The following is a 20467-nucleotide window of genomic DNA, read 5'->3' as shown; positions in this document are numbered from 1 at the left end:
ACTACCTTGTGGTCAAGAGTTGATGCCACGACTTGGGCTTTGTCAAGTCTTTGATCAAAACGATCTTAATGTGAGGCTTCTAGGACTATAACATGAGGCTTCTACGAGTGCATCACTAGAACCTCTTAGCATCCCCCACTAAGTAATCCCCAAGATGCATCACTTGATGGGCTAGCCATTCTGTTTCAAGTTGATGGTGTGAAGACCGTCATCACATTTTCACAATCATTTTAGCATGAAGCGCAACCAAAGAAATAATGCTTAAGGACCCACGTTAGTTGTAACTTCTTATTCATGTCGCATAATTTACCATAACAATGCTTTGAAATGTTATATTCTCTAACTGAAAACATGTTGGGGGTGGTTAATCCAAGCTTTTGGATCTTCGGACCTTCTCGATTTCGTAATACATTAATTCGCTCTCTATTTCGCCAAAGTTAATTCGCCTTATGTTAATATGGCTTCAGTTGATCGGCATTCCACCCTCTCGATTCCACAACTAATTAATTAATAGTGAGCTTTTCTGGTTGGGGAGACATATTGATGCATTCGACAATTTGTAAATACAAGTTCTCTCAAAAGACATTGAAGAAAGCATCAAGCAAAATGTACCTCTTTCTTTGTCTTTCTCATTTTCATTATATCCCAATCATATTGCCTAACATGTACATCTCAACAAGTTACTACTATGTTTGTCATCCATTAGTCCTACTGGTTGTCTTTAGAGAGACCTCTTCCGACAAGAGGTCTTACTCTACTTAATTGTACCCCTTATAAGTTATGCAACCGCTTTATCGGGGCATTTCTACAGAATTCACATATTCTTTTTTTTCATTTCTTTTCATCCACTTAGGCCTCTCAAAGCCACCAAAGCCATCTCAATGTTTCTCATATCGATCCTTATGTCCTTCAAGTGATGTCTTTTAAATGTGATGTGATTTGTATTCCATGCTCGTGCATTGGTGTTTGCCCAAGCCTTTCTTTTTCATCCCATATCTTCTTCCAAACATGACGGCTAGGTTGGTGCATCTCACATGACTGCTTCATCTAATCATGGCTAGGGGTCATGAATCTTGCTTAGAAATATGGGCACCCCATTAGGAAAGAAAGGAGAGTTTGGAGGAGCAAAAATTGGAGGTGTATGAAGATCCATATAGTTGTGAGTGGGAGAAATAGCGTGTTCAGATGTATGGCTAAGATGAGGCTTGCTTTAGGAAGATGACAATTGTTAACAAGTGAGTCGCACTCTCTGCAAGTGTCATAGTTAATCGACAAGTGTTGTAGCCCATCAGATACAGAGATCTAGGAGAGAACCCCCACTGCCACCGTCGAAGATAGCCCGGCAGACACAGATACGTGAACTCTTTGCATCACATCAGAGGGTCATCAAGGAGCTGGGTTATATAGAGCCTGCGCATGTACTTGGAGCTCTGGTTGTGAGCAGTACTTGATTGCTCTTTTCCTACTATTTTGTACTAGTTTTTTGCATTTTTAGCACTTAGCACTCAGTAAGGGCCTTAGTGAGCCCTTTGCTTTAGCCCACAGTGGCCTGTATGGGTTACATATATTTTGTACATCGTCTCATAGACCCACGAGGTCTCCTAAAGCCGTTAATCTCTCTCTCTCTCTCTCTCTCTCTCTCTCTCTCTCTCTCTCTAGTCTACTGTGAGATCTGTGGGTGCTACCATCAATTTTGTGAATTTCTCAAATTATACTAGGTACGTCCTTGAACACTGTGACCCTTGCATTAAACACAATTATTTCAATTTGTTATAGCATAAAGAATATGACACAAACTTTAAGGCAAGGTCTATCTCGTTAATGGGCCGCATGGATAGCTCCTCATGCCACCCAAGTCTACCCATAATTTCCTTTGTGTATGATAGTGCTCTTCTATCATTGATATTGTGGGCCATTATTTTCTTAGAAGTAGGAGCCTTGATCATTTTGAGGAGCAAAAGAAAAGGCATGAAACAACCAAGGGCATCCTATAAGAATTGCACCATCTCGATGATCATCCACCCTAGGGCTTCCTACAAGAATTGCACCATCTTGATGATCATCCACCCTAGGGCATATATGTCAAATTGTGCACTGTAATTGCATTGAATCACAAAGATCCAAAGCTTAGGTGTGAGCCAATGTTTTTGAGCATGCTCTTGCTCTCGCTTATGGGCCCACTTTGCCCATTCTTTGTCAATCTCTAAGGATTGCCTCATTTAACGTTACCATTCCAAGGAGAGCATGGATAATATGTGCACATTTCAGAATAATTGATTGATGTGCTCTACCAGGTCTCTAGTGCATGCATCCTTCACTCTGCTTTTGCATCTTCCCTCATCTCCATAGCTCCCTACACATGGATGCGCATATAGCTCTTGAGGATCCATTAGCAAACAACAAGACTAGCAAGAATTATAGCAAGCTAGTGCCATTAATGAATGATGCATGGTCCACAGCTATTGTCGTTGAAAAGTGGTAATCCATGGTGATGTGCATGACAAAAATCATGTTGCTCATGTGACTAGCACATTATTACAGCCTTTGAGCATCAACTCTCGTCAGTTCCTGCATTGACAGAACTAGGATTGCATTGCATCTTGGTCTTGTAGCTTCTCGTCCCTTAAAGTTTTCTTGTTTAAATGTATTACCTTACTCCTAGCCTTACATAGATTGAATGATCTCCACAACTACATCTGGAATTCCTTAACATTGATCACAAATGATCGATTAGAATGCATACATCTTGGAAGTGGGACATAATATCATCGGTGTTGGATTCTACCTAAAGAGCTGCATAAGAATCCTATTTCATGAGGTTCACGAGGATATTGTTTTGAGGATCCACTTCCAACAATGTGCCTAATTTCCTTTACAACCCTATCTTCATATTGTGCAACGACATCGTGTTGTTTATGTATTCTAGGAGATGTTCTTAGAGCATCTGGTCGATGAGCTTGCATTGCATCTTTGATAACTCAAAACTAACCTCATGCTTGGACCTACCCACCTTAACCTTGAGGCCATCTTGGTGGCAATTTTTGCATACAGCAAAAGGTTGCAAATTACATGAAATATCTATATTATAATATGACAAGCCGCAGGATCCATGAATTAGTGCACCTTATGTCGGTCTTGAATGTTGAGCTCTTGGGGTTTCAGTTTGCATACGACAAGGTAAAGGTTGATTATAGGAGATTTGAAGCCAGGATCACTTGGAATAAATCAATAGGTTTCTGAGGAATAGCTTCCAAGTGGGTTTGGACATCTCAATGGATCAACAATAGCTTGGATGCTAGAGAGTGGGTGGGTGCAAGAATCTCTTCTATTGGAGCTTAATCGGGCTATATTTGGCAAGCGGAACGAGAAGTTCTTTTGGCCACATCCTAGTACATCAGCTCATGCTAGTGTTTCCACATAGGATGTATGGGACATCTCAGGAGGACTCATGTAGCAAGGGTTGCTTGGTAGGTTTATTGATCCCCCTAGGCAAAGGAAGGGATGAGCGTTATTGACCTCGAGATGTAGAGTAGACCCTTCTAGGAAGTGAGGACTCACTCCAGGCTCTTGCTTTAGCGGGGGCTTCTTGAGGGTCATTAGCAGTAGTAATCTCATCAGTGAATGTTCATAGAGCCCCCCCTAACGGAGAAGGGGCCATATTGATGTGGAGCTTAATGATGTGGTGACACCTCTTACCCAACCTCATCTAGAAAACCCCGTACTCTAGAAAAAAGTTGTAGTGCCAATTCTTGTTTTGGCATTCAGAGATCGGTAATCAATAGGGACACATGTTCGTTCACCACACGTTAGCTGGGCACATTGTGACAGTGAACTTGCCTGCTCTTTGGGAGTTTGGTGCCATCTCCCCATGTACATGGAGGAGTGACTTTAGATATAACACAATCTGGGGATGCTCGAGGCAAGCTTGAGGAGATTGACAAAGCCATCCCGACTAGCACAATGGGCTTAGGCCTGGTTCATGCAGTTCTCTAAGATAGGAGTGCCACAAATAATTCTCTTCTAGCTATTGATCCATGCTCAATTTTCTACAACATAGCCCAAGGACAACTAGTTGAATCTATAAACTCTAATCCTTAGGACAATGGCATCTTAGCCTCTTTAAAGTAGGAGAGGATAAGAGTCGTTGGAGAGTTGGTTAATGGCTCTTCCTATGGTGTTCATGGTTCTCCAGTTGAGAGATTAATTAGAACCTCGAGAAGAGGTTCTGGCCATTCAAAGCGGGGAGCTCAAACAAGATAGCGGATGTGGCTTTCTTTACATACACCACTCGGATAACAAAATGCCTCTATGTAGAGGCCAAGGGAATGCCACTGAATCGAGCAACAGTTCCCAACTAAGGCTATTATTAGACTTTATGCCCAGCTCTAAGGAAGGTTTCCTATTTCTTCTTACTATCGGCCCATAAGGGGCCGACCATATTCGCCCATGTCTAGATAGGTGACTCACCCTAGAGGATCTGGTTAGGCTTTCTTAGAATCTTAGCCAAGTTACAAAGCATCTATTGAGTATTCTTTTGAGGCATAGTAATTTGGCTAACAAAGGGGAGGCATGCTTTCTCCATCGAGGTGACCTTGCTTGCCTATCTCACTGACAATAAGAACACCTCTAGTCATGACATACTCGAGGGCTCCCCTTCGACTCTACGGTGCCTACAGCCCTTAAAGGAGTACAACATTTGGGAGGTGATCTTCACCATCACAACCTAGGATATTTGGATGGGCCTCGTCAATATTTGACATCATGTCATTTATACTCTATGCGCCATCTAGGATATGGTTGTTTCTATAAGGGTTGACCTAGATTCACATACATCGAGGTATCCGTTGGCTGTATACCCCTCCCCCTTATTGTTAGCACTTGTTCCAAGGTGAGCTAACATTAAGAGAGACCCTCCAAAACAACCATTACCTTTTTCATTTTAATGTCCTTCAAATTGCTAAAGTTGAAATTTCTCAAAGCTTCTAGCAGATGGTTCTTTTTCTTGAAAAAAGGATTAACCTATACTTAAAAGCTTAACCTATGCACAAACATAGGTCCATTACTCTCTATGGGCAAAATCATAGGTTAATTAGTCACAAACATAAGTCTCTATGGGCATGAGCAAATATAGGGAAATAAAAGTAAGACAAACAAGATTTTCATGTAAGCAAGCAAAAACCAAGTGTTATGCATGCACCATTGCACCCATTCATCATGCTTAGCTTTTCCACAATTTGTCATATAATCAGTCTTGCCAAAAGTCTAGGAAAAACAAAACTTAAGTTCGTTCTGCACCATCCATTAGACCCTGTTTGCAGGCAATCATAAAAAGAGTGTTGCAAAGAGTGCCTGAAGAAAGAGTAAGGTGAGGAAATTGGATCACCAAAAACTCTATTATTTCTATCTTTCCACAGAGTCCAAAGTGCCCAATATCTAACCGAAAGAAAAAACAAATCAAAATCCTGTCTAGGTGGGTGAATCTCAAACAACCAGAAGCCATTTCCAAAAAAAAAAAATGGAAATCTGGTTCTCAAAAGCTAGCCCAGCAATCTAAGGAAATCACATGTATGAGAGCAGTGCCAAACAAAGATGGTAAGGCATTGTCTCCCGCGGAGCTAAGCATCTGCGATGACAAATAGGCGGGGCAATATGTCTACGTGCCAGAACCTGCCCAAATGGAAAAACTCCCAATAAAACTCTCCACAGAAACACCTATTGTCGACGAGGAAGTTTTGATTTCCAAATCCCACATAATCTTGGTCGCCATGACTTTACAGGACGATTCATTTACCAAAGGTTATTTGCCTGCTGCGAAACCCAAGGTAAGGGCAAAATAACTTTGTAAAGTGAAGAAACTATAATATGAGATAGCCGCAAAGGACGGCATGTCGACCTTGGCAAATGAAGAGTCGAGTCTTGCAACAGTAGAGCCGGTCCTCTATCTCCAAAGTAGGAACTGGAATAAAATTTTGAATCATGTAGATAATGTGACGCCATACCGGACGATAATGCATGCTGAGGCTATATTTTGCAGCAGCCAAAGGAAAAGAAAGAGGGGTCCCATCATCGTGGATCACATCTGCAACCAAGTGGATCCCCTTGAGACTCAAAAAATAAGAATGGTCAGGCTCCTGCAAAGCTAGCGGAGGGCAGAAGACTCTGGACCAATGGATGCTTTCAGCATGTAAAGAATTACCTTGTAAAGCATCCCTGCCATGCCAATCCAAGTGCGAAAGAATATGTTTTCAATCCATCAACATATTGGAAACTAGTGGACAGCCTTTGATTTTTCCATCAATAGAACCCAAAATGAAGTCCCAGGGAGTGGGTTGCCAATATCCAAAGGCAAGGGTTGTAAGTTTTGAAAGCGAATGACGCATTATGGCAGCCCATGGCTGAGAACCCTGCATAAATTACAGCATCATGGTGCCTTTGTACATGAAGGTTAAGAATATTCAGACATCCATGCATCTTGGTGAACAGAGATGCTGCATTGAAAGAAAACGCACGCTTTTCTTGCCATGTTTGGAGCGCCAGAATGTTTCCATGACCATAGACATGAAAACAGTCAAATCCCCTTCGTTGAACATGATCAAACTGAATGTATGCCATTAAAATGGATTGAACAATCTAGACCCTGACATACAATGGCCAAGTAGTAAGTTTCTAGTATTCAAGTTTCTTCCTTAGCTTTTCAAGAACCCGATCTGGTTGCTAGCGACGAGTAATCAAGAGGATAACCAAGGTGACGAACCAGCTGAGTAGATTGGATAATTTCACTAGGCCATAAAAGAGAATGCCATTCTTTTGAGTCTAGAGGCAAGAGCTTAGATTTTTGAAAATTAACATGAAGACCAACAGCAACGAAACCATAAAGAGATAGAGCATGCATCAAAGATGAAAGATCCTGCTCAGTATTCCTAGGAGTGAAAAAGGAATCATCAACATAGGCTTGAGCAATCATAGTACCACTCCGAAATTTAAGCATGTTTGTAGCCACTAAATGATCCATATATTGCAGCATGGGATGTGTGGCAATGGCATAAAGTAATGTACTAAATGGACAACCCTGATGAACTGAACGCCTAAGAGTCCATGCTTCAGAAAGATCTCCAAACAGTATGCAAGCAGACTTACTGTCACTATAAAGCCAGTAGATAAGATGCTGCAATTTTTTACCAAAATCCAATGCTCACATGATCTGTACTATAAAAGCCCATTGGATTGTGTCAAAAGCTTTAGGAATATCAACCTATAATAATAAAACATCATGCTCAGTATATTTGGCATATTCTATGCTAACATATGCATTGGCAATATTGTCTGTGATATGTCGTCGAGGAACAAAGCCATATTGTGCAGGATGAAGGCCATCATGCAGATACCCTTTGATGCGATCAACCACCATTTTAGTTATGATCTTGTATATAACATGCATAAGAGTGATAGGCCTCCACTCAGCTAGAGATTCACATATCTGCTTTTTAGGAATTAATTTTACAATTTCTTTTTTCCATGAATCTGTCAAATGCTGATTTTCCCAAGCAATATTGATCATGCTTAACAGAGGCAACTTAAGAATATCCCAGCAAGAAAGAACTCAACTGTGAGACCATCCCATCTTGGAGATTTTCATCTGCCATAGGATTTTAATGCAGTAAATAATTCCGTTTCAATAAAAGGCACTTTTAGCTCTATAGACATAACGAAAGATCTCAACCCTTGCTGAAAGAACCTCTTGTGAAGGGAGATTTGTCATACCAAACTGTTTGGAGAAATGAGCAACACATGCTACAACAAGTTGTGCTTGGGAAGAAGTCCAAACCCCATCAGGTATAAGAGTACATAAAATATTTGAAGATTGCCTCTTGGAATGTAAACTTTTAAGAAATTCTTTAGATGAGCAACTGGAAAGCTCTCTGTCTCACTCTTGTCTCCTAATTAGATACTTTCCTGTGATCATTACTTTGCAGACTATCTAGCCTGACATAAAGATGTGTTTTCTTCCATGGAGAGAGGCCGAAAATGACTAAGCTTAGTTAAAGATTGACAAGTTTTTTTGCCTGAGCCACATTTTCCCTCAAAGTCTTCATATAATTTTTGCCATAGCCCCTAATGACAGATTGCATTCTGGCAACAAAAGCATCCCAGGCATAATCCATGTCAATGAGACTCTTCGACGAGAAAGAGGCTGACACGCATCATAAACCATTGCCTTGTAAGCATCATGCTACAAGTAGTTGTTGTTGACAATGAGCAACCTTCTATGTGACAGTCAATCATCTGGCATGCCACGCAAAGAAATTCTCGACCATAAAGGGACATGATCCGAATGCACAAAGGTATAATCCACCCACAATTTTGTAGTTAGATTATCATGATGTTGTGGGTTGACCCTGTACCAATGATCGAGGCGTGTCTGATAAGAAGACAATGCATTATGCTGAAAAGTAAAGCCTTGCAAAAAAGGTTGAGATTCTTTCCAAAGATCAGTTATCATGAGATGATTGTGGGGCATAGACCGAGGCAAACTAAAAAAATTCTCCTTGAATCAAACACTACATAACAAGCCACCTTCCATGTGTATCATTAAATGCCACTGTAGAAAGGCTATGCCTGAAAAAGAATGCTGGCCAGCATAGAAGATATCATAACCATGAAAGTGACCATGCTGTCCCGCATATATGTGCTAATTGTGCTCTTGCAAAGCCACAATGTTAGGCTGCAAATTGTTGAGATACACCCAAACTACCTTCCATTTTCTAGTATCACACAAGCCTGTACATTGAGAGTCAAACATTTAATTTGTGATGACATATTTATAGAGAATGTACAGTTGAGGCAAAAGTTGAGGCAAAAAAGAAAAATCAAATTTGCATATCCACCTCAGGGTCAGGGCCCAATCCTGAGGTGACAGTAGTGCCTGCGAAGAGAACAACAAACCAATAATATCCTCCTCTGGGAAAAGAGTACGACATGCCTTTACAACAGCCCAAGTAATGCCCACACCCGAATTTTCTTCAGGGGTGTGGCCATTAGAAGAAGCACCATTCCAAGTGCATGGAGGTAAGGGTCTTCTAGCTGTAACAGTTTTAGGTTGAGAAGTAGAAGGCGATGAAGCATGAACATTCCCATTAGCAACAACCAGTGCTTTGCCTTTCTCTTGAGCAACATATACCTGTTTATTCCCTTTGTTCTTAATCACAAGAGAGGCAGCGCTATCCTTGTTTTGCAGCTGAGTAGGCATAGGATCCTGTGGCATTTTTTACGCATGCAAAGGACATTGTGAAGCCATATGCCCAAATTTCTTACATTCAAAACAAGCTCCTGCAAACAGACCCACTTGAGCTTGTAGAAAGCACTTTCCATAGCAACATTATTTACTGTAATAAAGTAAGACTTAGAAGTGGGATTATCAGTATCCCACAAAATGCAAAATCTGTTTGAATTCCCACTCGATTTGGGAGCACAGACCACCTTGCCCAGAGATGCGGCAATTTTAGGCAAAAGGAAAGCCAAACACTATGGAAATCCACCATCTCCACCCAAACTGGACATTTATGACGAATGAGGGCTTGATAGTCCCTGGTCGGTGACCATGGCAGGACATGTACCATTTGCTGCCCAAAAAACAGAGGAGAATACTCCAAGAGTCTCTGCTTATCTCCTCGTCTGTCATGATAACGTCAAAAAAGTCTTGTGCTGCATAATGAACTTTTCGAACAAATGAACCTCCAAGAGTCCCTGTCAACCACTTTCCAACATCTACAGCAACAGGCATGAGGCCTGGAAAGAAAATAATGACAACATGCTTGGCATAATCCTTCATAGGGCCAACAATGTCATCCACCTCGACCATAAATGATAAGACCCACAGTAGGGGTTGCGTCTTTCCAGGCTTTACGCGTGTCTTCAAAGCCTTCATACATTACATCAAAAACCAAGTTGGCTTCAAAAGAGTCATTAACAAGGTCATCCGGACCCTCAAACTGCTTCTGTTTTTTTGTGCTGTCCCAATCTGTCCTTCTGGAAAAGCAGAGCTGTACGGAACATAAAACGTGTAGTGCACACACACGGAGCAGAGCTGTACGGAACAGCAGGTGGCGAAATTGCACAACGAATGAGTACGTGAAACTGTACGAAAATCTGTAAGGCAAAATTGCACGGAAAGCAGCGAATCTCTGTACTGTAAAATCTGTACGATGGATCCGTATAGAACAGCAGAGGAACGCAGAACTGTACGGAACGTAGAACATGTACGGAGCCTGCACATGGAATCTGTACGGATAGCAAAACCTGTACGGAACAGCCGTACAACAGGCGCAGAATCTGTACGAAAAGGTGCAGATCTGTATGGACAGCCGTACAGCACGAAAGGGGAGCGAGGTAGCGGAAATGGCACAGAAACCTAGGCTCTTCACTCTCTCACACACACGCTGCGGTGGGCCACACACCAACACACTTTTTTTGTGAGAATACACCAACACCCCCCCCCACACACACACCCACATATGAAAAGGCGGCTAAAATTCTTCCCTACCCCACACCAAGGACAAGATATTGTGAACCCTTGCAAAGTAACTTCAAATGCAAAGCGTGTCACCTTTACTCATTTTAAGACGTAGATAGAACTATTACTCCGCTTTGCTACTTGTGAGCAATTTAACTTCCATCAATAGCGTGCTTTCGAAGTTAGCAAGAGCAATTCTTCAGCCTTAAAGGTTGCACATTAGAAACAGAAAAAGGAAGATTCAATAGAAGGAATAAATCGTATGCAAACGAAAAAGTGGCTTACAATAAACAACTAATTCTTTCCATAGAGAAACTCACCAGATTTTATATTGTCAGGCTACTCTAACTTTATTGTTAATTGGAGGTCACACAGATTGAGAATATCATGCTTAGAGTTGTGAGATAAGTATCAACCAAGCAGGTCTTCATAGAAAACACCCCTGTCAAGCACGTCTTGAAAGATGCCAGTGAGATTTGAGAGTACCCAACATAAATGCGAAATCCGAACCTTGGGACCGCAGTTTCTACTTCTATGGGAGCTTATGAACACACCAACTCTCTGGAAACCTCCTCCTTCTGGCTCTTGTAGACAAACCAACTCTCTGGAAACCTTCCTTCTTTCCACGCATATTATTATCATACCTATGCATAGCTTGGCATAACATTATAAAAGTGATACAGCTCATCTTTATCCATAACAGCAACTTCGGTGTCGCACACAGAACAGCAAACGGGTATGTAGGTATCATTGGCAGTAATGGAAGGATGACTGCTTTGAGACGTTGCGTTGCAAGAATTGTGGAATGTGCGTTTCCTCTTCTGTCCAGGAATCTGTAGCAGTCGATTATCTGCGACTTTGCAGTTTAGAGCAAACATTGCTCTGTATTGAGTCACAAACTTCTCATGCCTGCAGTCACCATTACTTGTAATTTAGCCTTGTTACACAATTCATGACGAAGATGCACTGTAAACAAAACTTTCCACGAGACCCTGCTTTCCTTTCTACCTCTATAAATAAATTTAATTTCTTTTCCTTGATAGAAATATGTTTGAATATTTCTGGCTGACTGCCTTTGGCACATGTCGCAATAATATGACATGCATATTTTGCAGCTTCTTTAAAAATCATAGCTGTCCAGACAGCTATCCATGGATCAAATTTCCACCACAGAACATTGAACCTCAATACCTAACCTAAATGTTTCAGAAATTTTGAGCAAGACAAGAAACTGACTTGACGCTTAATCTTGAGCTCTTAAAACATACATACTCGGATCAAACTTCCAGCATTCAAAACAATCAGTCTCAATACTAAAAAATAATTCTAATCATTAGAAATTGAGTGCTGCCTCTTGCAAATCAAACAAAAATCCAACCAGCATAGAGCAACTCATTCACGCTGGTTTCTTTTATCCACAAAAATATAATAACAAAAAGCCATGACCAAGTTTCTACCATGTATAAGTTGTCACATGGGAGCACAGATGAGTTTGCTGAGCAAGAAGAATCTTCCCATTGCTTGTGTTACTAGAGCCCATCAGATTCTTCCCCCTACCCTGTTCTCCCTCTTTTTACTGCTCTTTATTCTTTCCCTGTCCATTTTTATTCAGCAAAAAGTGTCACAGTTGTGTATGAAGCATGCCCATCGGTGCAGAGCAACATACAACTGGAAGAGGATGCTCCCCTCAAAAAGCCATGAAGATTGTAGAAAATACACATGTAATGCACAACTAAGCCCAGCTTAAAGAAACCTACTGGAAGAACAGTGCACCTCTTTGCATAAAGTGCTAGCATCAAATGCACTGCCTATGCTCCTTTGGACCTGTTTGAAGCATGCTAAATTACGCTGCTCTGTGTAGCCCTTAGGATCTACATGCTCCACAAGGTTGGGCATTGTCCCTCCAAAACCTCCTCTTAATGGTCAACCTGCAAGACTCCATGCTTAGAAGAGTTTAGAATCTCTTGTTGATCTCGGTGAGGCCTTTGTAAGGTGAGTGCAACGCTATTCCAACTAGCAGTGCCACCTCCCTGACTATGGTACTATATCTGGATAATGTTAGACGTTAATAGTGTACTGCTTAGTGTTGCAATCTGTGACTCTTTCCTTTCTAAACCTTAGACTACTGGATGATTGGATGGATGGAAAATTGATAAAGGGTATGGCCTTTCAACAAGATGATTCATTTAAGGCACAACCCTTCACAAGAGCTCAAAATAGTGGCATAGGTTTCATGAGAGGACACTTCATGGAGGGTCGCACTGTTCACAACAGGGGAGCAGCCCTGCGTGGGGCGTGTGTAGTCCCGCGCTGCAAAGGGTGGCCCTACGGGCTCCAATGCCAAGGCGGGGGGGCCTGGATGGTCCCGCGCTGTAGAGAGCAGCTCACACTGCAGGAGGGGGATCCCGACAGATGGCGAGGATGCTGGACAGAGATGGCGGGGGGCTGCTGGGCAGCCCCCATTGCAGACGGCGGGTGGGTGGGGGCTGAGAGAGGCGGGTGAGCTGAGGGCTCAGGGAGGCAGCTAGGCTGAGAGAGAGAGAGAGAGAGAGAGAGAGAGAGAGAGAGAGAGAGAGAAAGAAAGAAAGAAATTTCATTAGAGTCTTTGGAAGACCGATGGGTCTATGAGACTGAAAGAAAACCTGAAATCACAGTAAGGTGGAGCTACTAAACGAGCATCATCACCCGTGCTGAGTCCTAAGTCTGATCATACATAATCAAATACATCTGAGTGTGACAATGAAAAAAAAAAAAGAAAAAAGACTAGAGCAGGGGCAGAATCCTCCGTGTGTCATGTCGCCCTGGCTGGTGCATAGCCGGTGGTGGGATGCTAGCGTCTGTCAAGGGGTGCCATGCATCTCGGTCTCCTGGAGGAGGCTCGACGCAAGACAAGAGCCACTGTGACTCCCATGGGACATGCCCCGGGTCTAAACAATGACGGGAGGTCCCCCAGAGTGATCTGTGTGTCCCCTTGATGCCTCGTGTGTCGTGCTACGATCGTCGGGTCGGGGTCTCTGTCACGTCTGCGTCTAGAGACTAGACGATCAATATCACTCGATGGGAAGAACTCTATGATCCTGCTCTGAGAGGTGTTTGGTGGTGTGGCCAAGCCCCGTCGCCTGAGTAAGTACTCTTTGTGTCGGACCCCCTGGTGAATGAAGGCCGCTAGGCATCTTTGATCTGGGTAGGCGAGGAATATGGAAAGGAGCCCGAAGCCGTCTTTGAAGAGACAATGGTAGCGACCTCGGATCTCGTAGTACACTGGGCACCTGAAAATAAAATGCTCCTCCGACTCAACCTCCTGGCAGTCGCAGAATGTGCATATGTGATGCTCCCTAGGAATCCCCTCTGCTCTGCCGCTCTCTATGTGGAGGCGGTGTGACAATACCTGAAACTGTCCGATGGAGATCCATAGTGAGTGAGGCATGTGAAGCTCAGTGTACCCTGGTGGCGTGATGAATCCCTCCTCCGAAATACGAAAACAGTGATCTCTGTAGAAGCTCAGCTTCACTGGAAGCTCCCTCGGCTCCAACTAGGTCCTAAAGGTGTGTAGCTGTAGGATATCCTCTCGAATGACCTGGTTGGTGTGTGGCCCGATCGGGATGGTGGGTGGGAGTACCGGAGGGGCATCCAAACTGTACTGAAAAGGAGGTATCCTATCGATGTGAAACCCCAGTCTCACAAACCATCTGTGAGTCCGTGCATACCAGCCTCGCTCGTCTCCCTCTGCTGCCAACCTCATGGAGGAATCGAGAGCCAACCATGGCAACCTTTGTCTCCCTGATGTGCAGTCCCCATATGATCTAACCCGGTGTAGATATGTGATGGTCTGAAAGGCTGCATCTAACTGGAGTGGAGAAGCACCAAACTCGGCCTGAATGATATGATGTGGTACAGAGGGTTTTCCCCGGATCATCTGTGAGAGCATAAGGATCTGCAGGCGCTCCACCTGTGCCCACTCTATATCTGACATGTCAGGTCCCCAACAAAGGGTTTGCCATACATACCAGCTGGTCGGACCAAGGAGTCAAAGAGAAGAGCCTTGGTCCGAGGGTCCTGAAAGTGGGAGTGGAAGCACTGTCTCTCTAGCCGAGCCAGTGAGGCATATCCCTTGCTCAGTCTAGCCTGCATCGCTGGTCTCGTCGTGAAGGTCGGGCCGGAGAAGATGACCCCCAAGTAAGTGTATGAGGATACGATCTTAACTGGTGACCCACCGAAAGTGAACTGCTTCCGATGGATGTTTGCTCGAGAGGTGTTAAAGATCATGACCTTGGTCTTGCCAAGGTTGACCTCCAAATCATGGGATAAACAAAAAGCCTGCAGTGCGTCTAGGTGTCGCTGGAGCCCCTCGGGTATGGATGATAAGAGTGCCACGTCATCTGCATAAAGAAGAATCCAGATGATGATCCCAGCAAGTAAGCAACCGGTCCCTCTGGAAGCCCCAATGAAAGTCTCAAGCTCATCGATGTAGAGGCCAAATAGGGTTGGTGATAAGGGACAACCCTGTTTGACCCCTATGGTGCTCAAGATCTCATCTGTCCAACCTGCGCCTGTCCGAACTTTGCCCAAGTCTCTCTCATAATGTGCCATGACTGCCCAGATGATCTCCTGGTCAAATCCTAGTGCATGTAGGCGTGTGATGAGTTGAGCTCGAGGTACTGTGTCAAAGGCTTTGTGGAAATCCACAAAGCAGCAATATACCCTCTCCTTCCGTGATCTAGCCTCCTCTATGACACTCATGAGTGTGAGTATGTGATCCATAGTCCCATGGTCTCGCTTGCCCTCTCATCTCTGCAAACAGGCTGACCGACGCATCCAATATTGCTGCATAGATCTTGGACATCACATGTCCAATCATGACAGTCTTGTAGTTACTTGGGTCCATGGGATTCCCTGCCTTGTGGATGGGGGTGATAGGTGACACAATGTCCACGTGGATGCTGACGTGGCCAGGGTGACAGCTAGGAGTACACGGGGCAGATGAGCAGCAGGCAGGTGACGTGCAGACACATGTGGATGCTGATGTGGCAGCACATGTGGCAGCCAGCTCAGATGTTGACGTGGCAGGACACGTGTCAGATGACGTTGCAGTCAGCCCAACAGATGACGTGGCAGACACGTGGCAGCTGATTTGGACTCAGCTGAGGTGGCAGACTTGATGTTTATTTAACCTAACCTTGGTTAGTTAACCCTGGTCAGAGGTCTAGCTAACTTGACCCAACCAGACCAGTCTGGTCACTGTAACCAGACTGTGACCAGTTGCAGAGACCGTTTCTGCCAGCAGTCTTCACCTATCTGAGAGAGTATTTACTGTCAGAAAAGCAGCAGAAACACAGTAAAATCAGAGATTTGCAGAAAAAGAATATGCATGCTTTTGTGCTCAGGAAAAGATGAGTCAGATGCATTCTGAATGCTTTTTGCAACAGCCAGAAAAGGGGCAATATAGTTATTGATGCCTTGGCAATGTGGGTATATGCCTTGAGTTGACAGCCTGGTACTGGCATAGATTGTGAATGCAAGACACCTCTTGTTGAGGTAATTTTTCCCTTTGAAAAGCAAAGACAGCGTGCATCAGTTGCATACATAGTGTGTGTGAGAAACTTGCAGATCTCAGACGAGTTGTAAGAAAATGGCTCAATCACCTATCCAGTAGGATTCACAAGATAGGGATGTACATCCAAGACAGAGAAGTGTGCAACAAACTCAGCAAGAATTTGAGCAGATGGTACGCACTCGTATACAAGAGATGGAAAATCTCAGAAAGGATCCAAGGGCTCAGCATTTGTTTCAAGCAGAAGCTATGCCTAATGCAGCATATGATGTGCCAATGCCAGAGGCACACTCTCGGTACAGCCAGAGAAAGAGAGATCTCATAGGGGACGGCCTCATAGCAGGAAGAGATCGAGGCATCATCACCGATCTCCTAGTCCATCATCGTCTACCTCGAGCTCGACTTTTGTATCTTCTTCTTTATCAGATAAACCATCAAGGAAAAGAAGGAAACACAAGAAGTCTAGGAAGAGTAAGTCTTCCAGAGAGACCAAGGAATTCAAAGAGGGAGGTAAATCTGTCAAGTTTATGACCTACAATGGACAGTATGGTCATACAGACAAAGCATTGCAGTTCATCAGGCAATTTGATGCTGCATTCGGTACAGAAAAGTTTTCAGAATCCTCCAAGTTAAGAATGGTCAGTTTGCACTTGACAGCGACAGCTAGTGCATGGTCCAGCACAGACCACAGATGGGTCAGCCCCAAAGAAGTGGAAGGACTTCAAGAAAGCCTTCTACCAACAGTTTATGCCTAAACAGTTTAGAGATCATGTTCTTCAAGATTGGGACAGTTTGCATATGGATGCAGGAGATACAGTGGATGTGTACAACCAAAAGTTTTGGGATGCTTATTTGCAAGTTGGACCTTTCAAAAAGATCTCCAAAGGAACCCAAATGAGAAAGTATAGAGCACGTCTTAGTCCAAGAATCCAGGCAGTAGTAAATGCTTTGGGAGCAAAGAACATTCAAGACATTATACATTCAGCTTCAGTAGCTAGTCTTGTGCCGTTACAAGATCCATCCACAGTACTATCCTTGCATGCAAGACGTGCTGAAAGAAAGAAAGCTGATTTTTCAAAATCAGAAAAGAAAGAGTATCCCAAGATTGAAAAGAAAGGGTTTCAGCCTCAGAAGCCGAGGGGTACTCAGTTTTCAAAGTCATATAAAGGTAGATCCCCATTCACTCCTGAATAGATAGCTGAATTCCGCAGAGATGGGAAATGCTTTAAGTGTGGGAAAGAGGGACATATAGCTGCCGAGTGCCCTGAGAAGCCTTCGGGTTCTAAGGAGCAGAAAAAGCCACAAGTACCACCGAGGCCAATGGTGGGAGCAGTCCCAGATGTTTTGGGGAGTACCTCAGACCCAAAAGAAAAAGAGCTTTTGCTATCATGGGGAAAGATAACAGATCAGCAAGCATTAATCCTATTTGATCCAGGGTCTACAGACAATTTCATATCTGAAGATTTAGCCCTGAGATTAGGGATAAAAACTGAAGAGCTAGGTAGAGCTCTTGATGCTGATCAAATGTTTCAAGGGAATCCAATGTAAGTTACTCCTTTGATTGGAAAGCTTCGTATCCATGTGCAGAACTATGTAGATCAAGAGGACTTTTCAATCTCTCCTCTCAAGCAGCATGATGTTGTACTTGGTACACCGTGGTTCCATCGAAAGGAAGTGACGATAGAATACCCTGAGAGGGTGCTGAGTTTTATCCATAGGGGAAAAAACCAGCGTTTAGTTGCCACGAATAAAGGGGAGACTATCCCCATTGTATCTAATGTTACATGTGGTAAAGCAATAAAGTCTGCAATTTCCGCGTACATGGTTTTTGTAAAAGAAAAAGAAAATGATATGCATGCTGAAATGAATGATGCAGACAAAGATAAATTTCAGTTTCTTGTAAACTTTAAAGATTGCTTTTCCGATGCTTTGCCAGGGGAGTTACCCCCAGAGAGACCAGAAGATCATCAGATAGAGTTAATGCCTGGTAGTGAGCCACCAAACAGACCACCTTATAGAGTCAGTGCGACTCAAAGAGAGGAGATTATGGCTTAGGTACAGGACTTGTTGTCCAAAGGGTTGATTCAGCCCAGCTCGTCTCCTTTTTGTTCACCAATACTTCTAGTACAGAAGAAAGATGGTTCTTTTCGAATGTGCATTGATTATTGTGCATTGAATAAGATGACCATCAAAAATAGATTTCCGATACCACGCATAGATGATGTGCTTGACCAGCTCAAAGGAGCAACAGTTTTCAGGAGGATAGACTTGAAGAGTGGCTATCATCAAGTCAGGATACAACCACAAGATGTGCATAAGACAGCTTTTTGCACTACATTCGGGTTGTATGAATAGTTAATGATGCCTTTTGCGTTGACAAATGCTCCAGCCACATTCAATAGAATGATGGATTGCATCTTCCGAAAGTACATGCATTTCACGGGTACTTTCTTTGATGATATCCTAGTCTTTTCAAAGGCAAAAGAAGAGCACAGGGAACATCTTGCTTTGGTATTTCAAGAACTTCAAAATCATCAACTTTTTGCCAATAGCAAGAAAAGTGAATTCTTCTTGGAAGAGATCCATTATCTGGGGCATATAATATCCAAGAATGGGATACAGATGGATCCTGCAAAGATCCGAGCCATCCAAGATGGCCTAAGTTGAAAACTGTGCATGAAGTCCGTAGTTTTTTTGGGACTTTGCTCCTATTATAGGAGATTTATCAGGCATTTTGCTAATATCGCAGCTCCATTACATGACCTTACTAAGAAAAATGCAGCCTTCACATGGAAAATATCACAGAAGAAAGCATTCAATACACTCAAGGAGAAGTTGACTACGGAGCCTATTCTTGTAGTCCCGGATCTTTATCAACCTTTTGATGTTGATTGCGATGCTTGTGAAGAGTGTGTTGGGGCTGCATTACATCAGAATGGACATGTAGTAGCCTACGAGAGCCGAAGATTGCGTGATGCTGAAAGATATCTGGGAATCTATGAGAAAGAGTTATTCGCTGTAATTCATGCCATCCATACATGGAAGCACTATCTTTTGGGTGCAGATTTTACTGTTAAAACAGATCACCAAAGTCTGAGATACTTTTTGACTCAGACCAAGCTTTCCGAGAAGCATATGAAATGGGCAAACATGCTGTCAATGTATCATTTTCAGATTGTCCATACCCCAGGAATTCGGAACAGAGTGGCCTTGTCCCGAAGACCCTAGGTCAATAATGTGACTATTGCCTATCATCAGGACCTGGAAGGCATGAGGGAATAATATGCTAATGATGCAGATTGTGAGATTTTACAGCAAATGCAAGAGGAGCAATCCACCAATCACTATTCCCTGAAAGATGGGTATCTAATGAAAGATGACTGCCTATGCATCACCTAGGAGAAGAGAAAAAAGATTTTGGAGGAATGCCATGCACCTCCCTATGCTGGACATAGAGGAATTACAGCAACAACTCTAGCACTGGAGAGGTATTTCTTTTGGCTAGGGATGCGGAAAGATATACATTAGTTTGTTACTGAATGTCTTACATGTCAGAAAGTGAAGTATGATAGACGGAAGGCACCTGGCTACTTATGCGGACTATCATTGATAGATTCAGCAAGCAAGCTCATTTCATTCCGGTTTGCAAAACCATAAAGGCACATCATATGGCTAAGCTTTTCAAGGCACAGATCTTTAAGCATCGTAGTATGCCTAAGTCCATTGTCAGTGATCGAGATCCCAGATTGACCAGTCTATTCCTGGAGAGCTTTATTTGATAACATGGGGACAAATTTGAATTTTTCTTCTTCTTTCCATCCCCAGACAGATGGTCAAAGTGAAGTAGCAAATTCTACAGCATTGGATATGCTGAAATGCTACATGGGTGACCAAGGTTCAGACTGGGAAAAGTACCTACCATTAGTAGAGTTTGCTTACAATAATACAGTACACAGCTCTACAGGGAAAGCCCCCTTTGGGGTCATTTATGGGAAGGTGATTTTGCCACCTACCCTGAGGACCAAGGATGAAATATTTGCAGCTGATCAGTTTGTGAGAGACCTCCAGACAGCTTACAGCCAAGTCCGGACAGCAATCGAGAGGTCTCAAGAGAAACATAAAAGAGCTGTAGATAAGCATAGGAGATATCAAGGAAGGGGATTGGGTACTTTTGAAGTTTGAAAAAGCTAGGCTCCGCAAGTTTAAAGGCAAACAGAAAGTGTATGCAAAGTTATCTCCCAGATACTATGGCCCTTTTAGGGTTACAGAAAGAATAAATGAGGTTGCATACAGGTTATCATTGCCAGAGCATTGGAGGATTCACAATGCATTCCATGTGAGTCTTCTAAAGAAATTCCAGGGGCCAGGGCCTATAGAGCCAGTATCAGAGGATCCACCAGAAGTGG

At 43.2% G+C, this 20467-nt stretch overlaps 1 protein-coding gene across 1 annotated transcript in view; it reads right to left on the bottom strand.

The window, feature by feature from the left end:
* Positions 1-10921: 10921 nt before the first annotated feature.
* LOC147905483 (E2F-associated phosphoprotein) overlaps positions 10922-20467 on the bottom strand; it is a 29133-nt gene continuing 19587 nt past the window's right edge. Inside the window, exon 3 of the mRNA XM_087380161.1 lies at positions 10922-11419. Coding sequence (XP_087236287.1) covers positions 11155-11419 — 265 coding nt within the window. The 3' untranslated portion in view covers positions 10922-11154. The remainder of the gene's footprint in view (positions 11420-20467) is intronic.

Source organism: Dipteris shenzhenensis, chromosome 1 (genome assembly GCF_047967505.1).
Source record: "Dipteris shenzhenensis isolate YYH24624 ecotype China chromosome 1, Dip_SZ_1.0, whole genome shotgun sequence".
Classification (NCBI taxonomy): domain Eukaryota; kingdom Viridiplantae; phylum Streptophyta; class Polypodiopsida; order Gleicheniales; family Dipteridaceae; genus Dipteris; species Dipteris shenzhenensis.
Note: the sequence above shows the minus strand (reverse complement) of the source record. Positions and strands in the feature narration are given on the sequence as shown.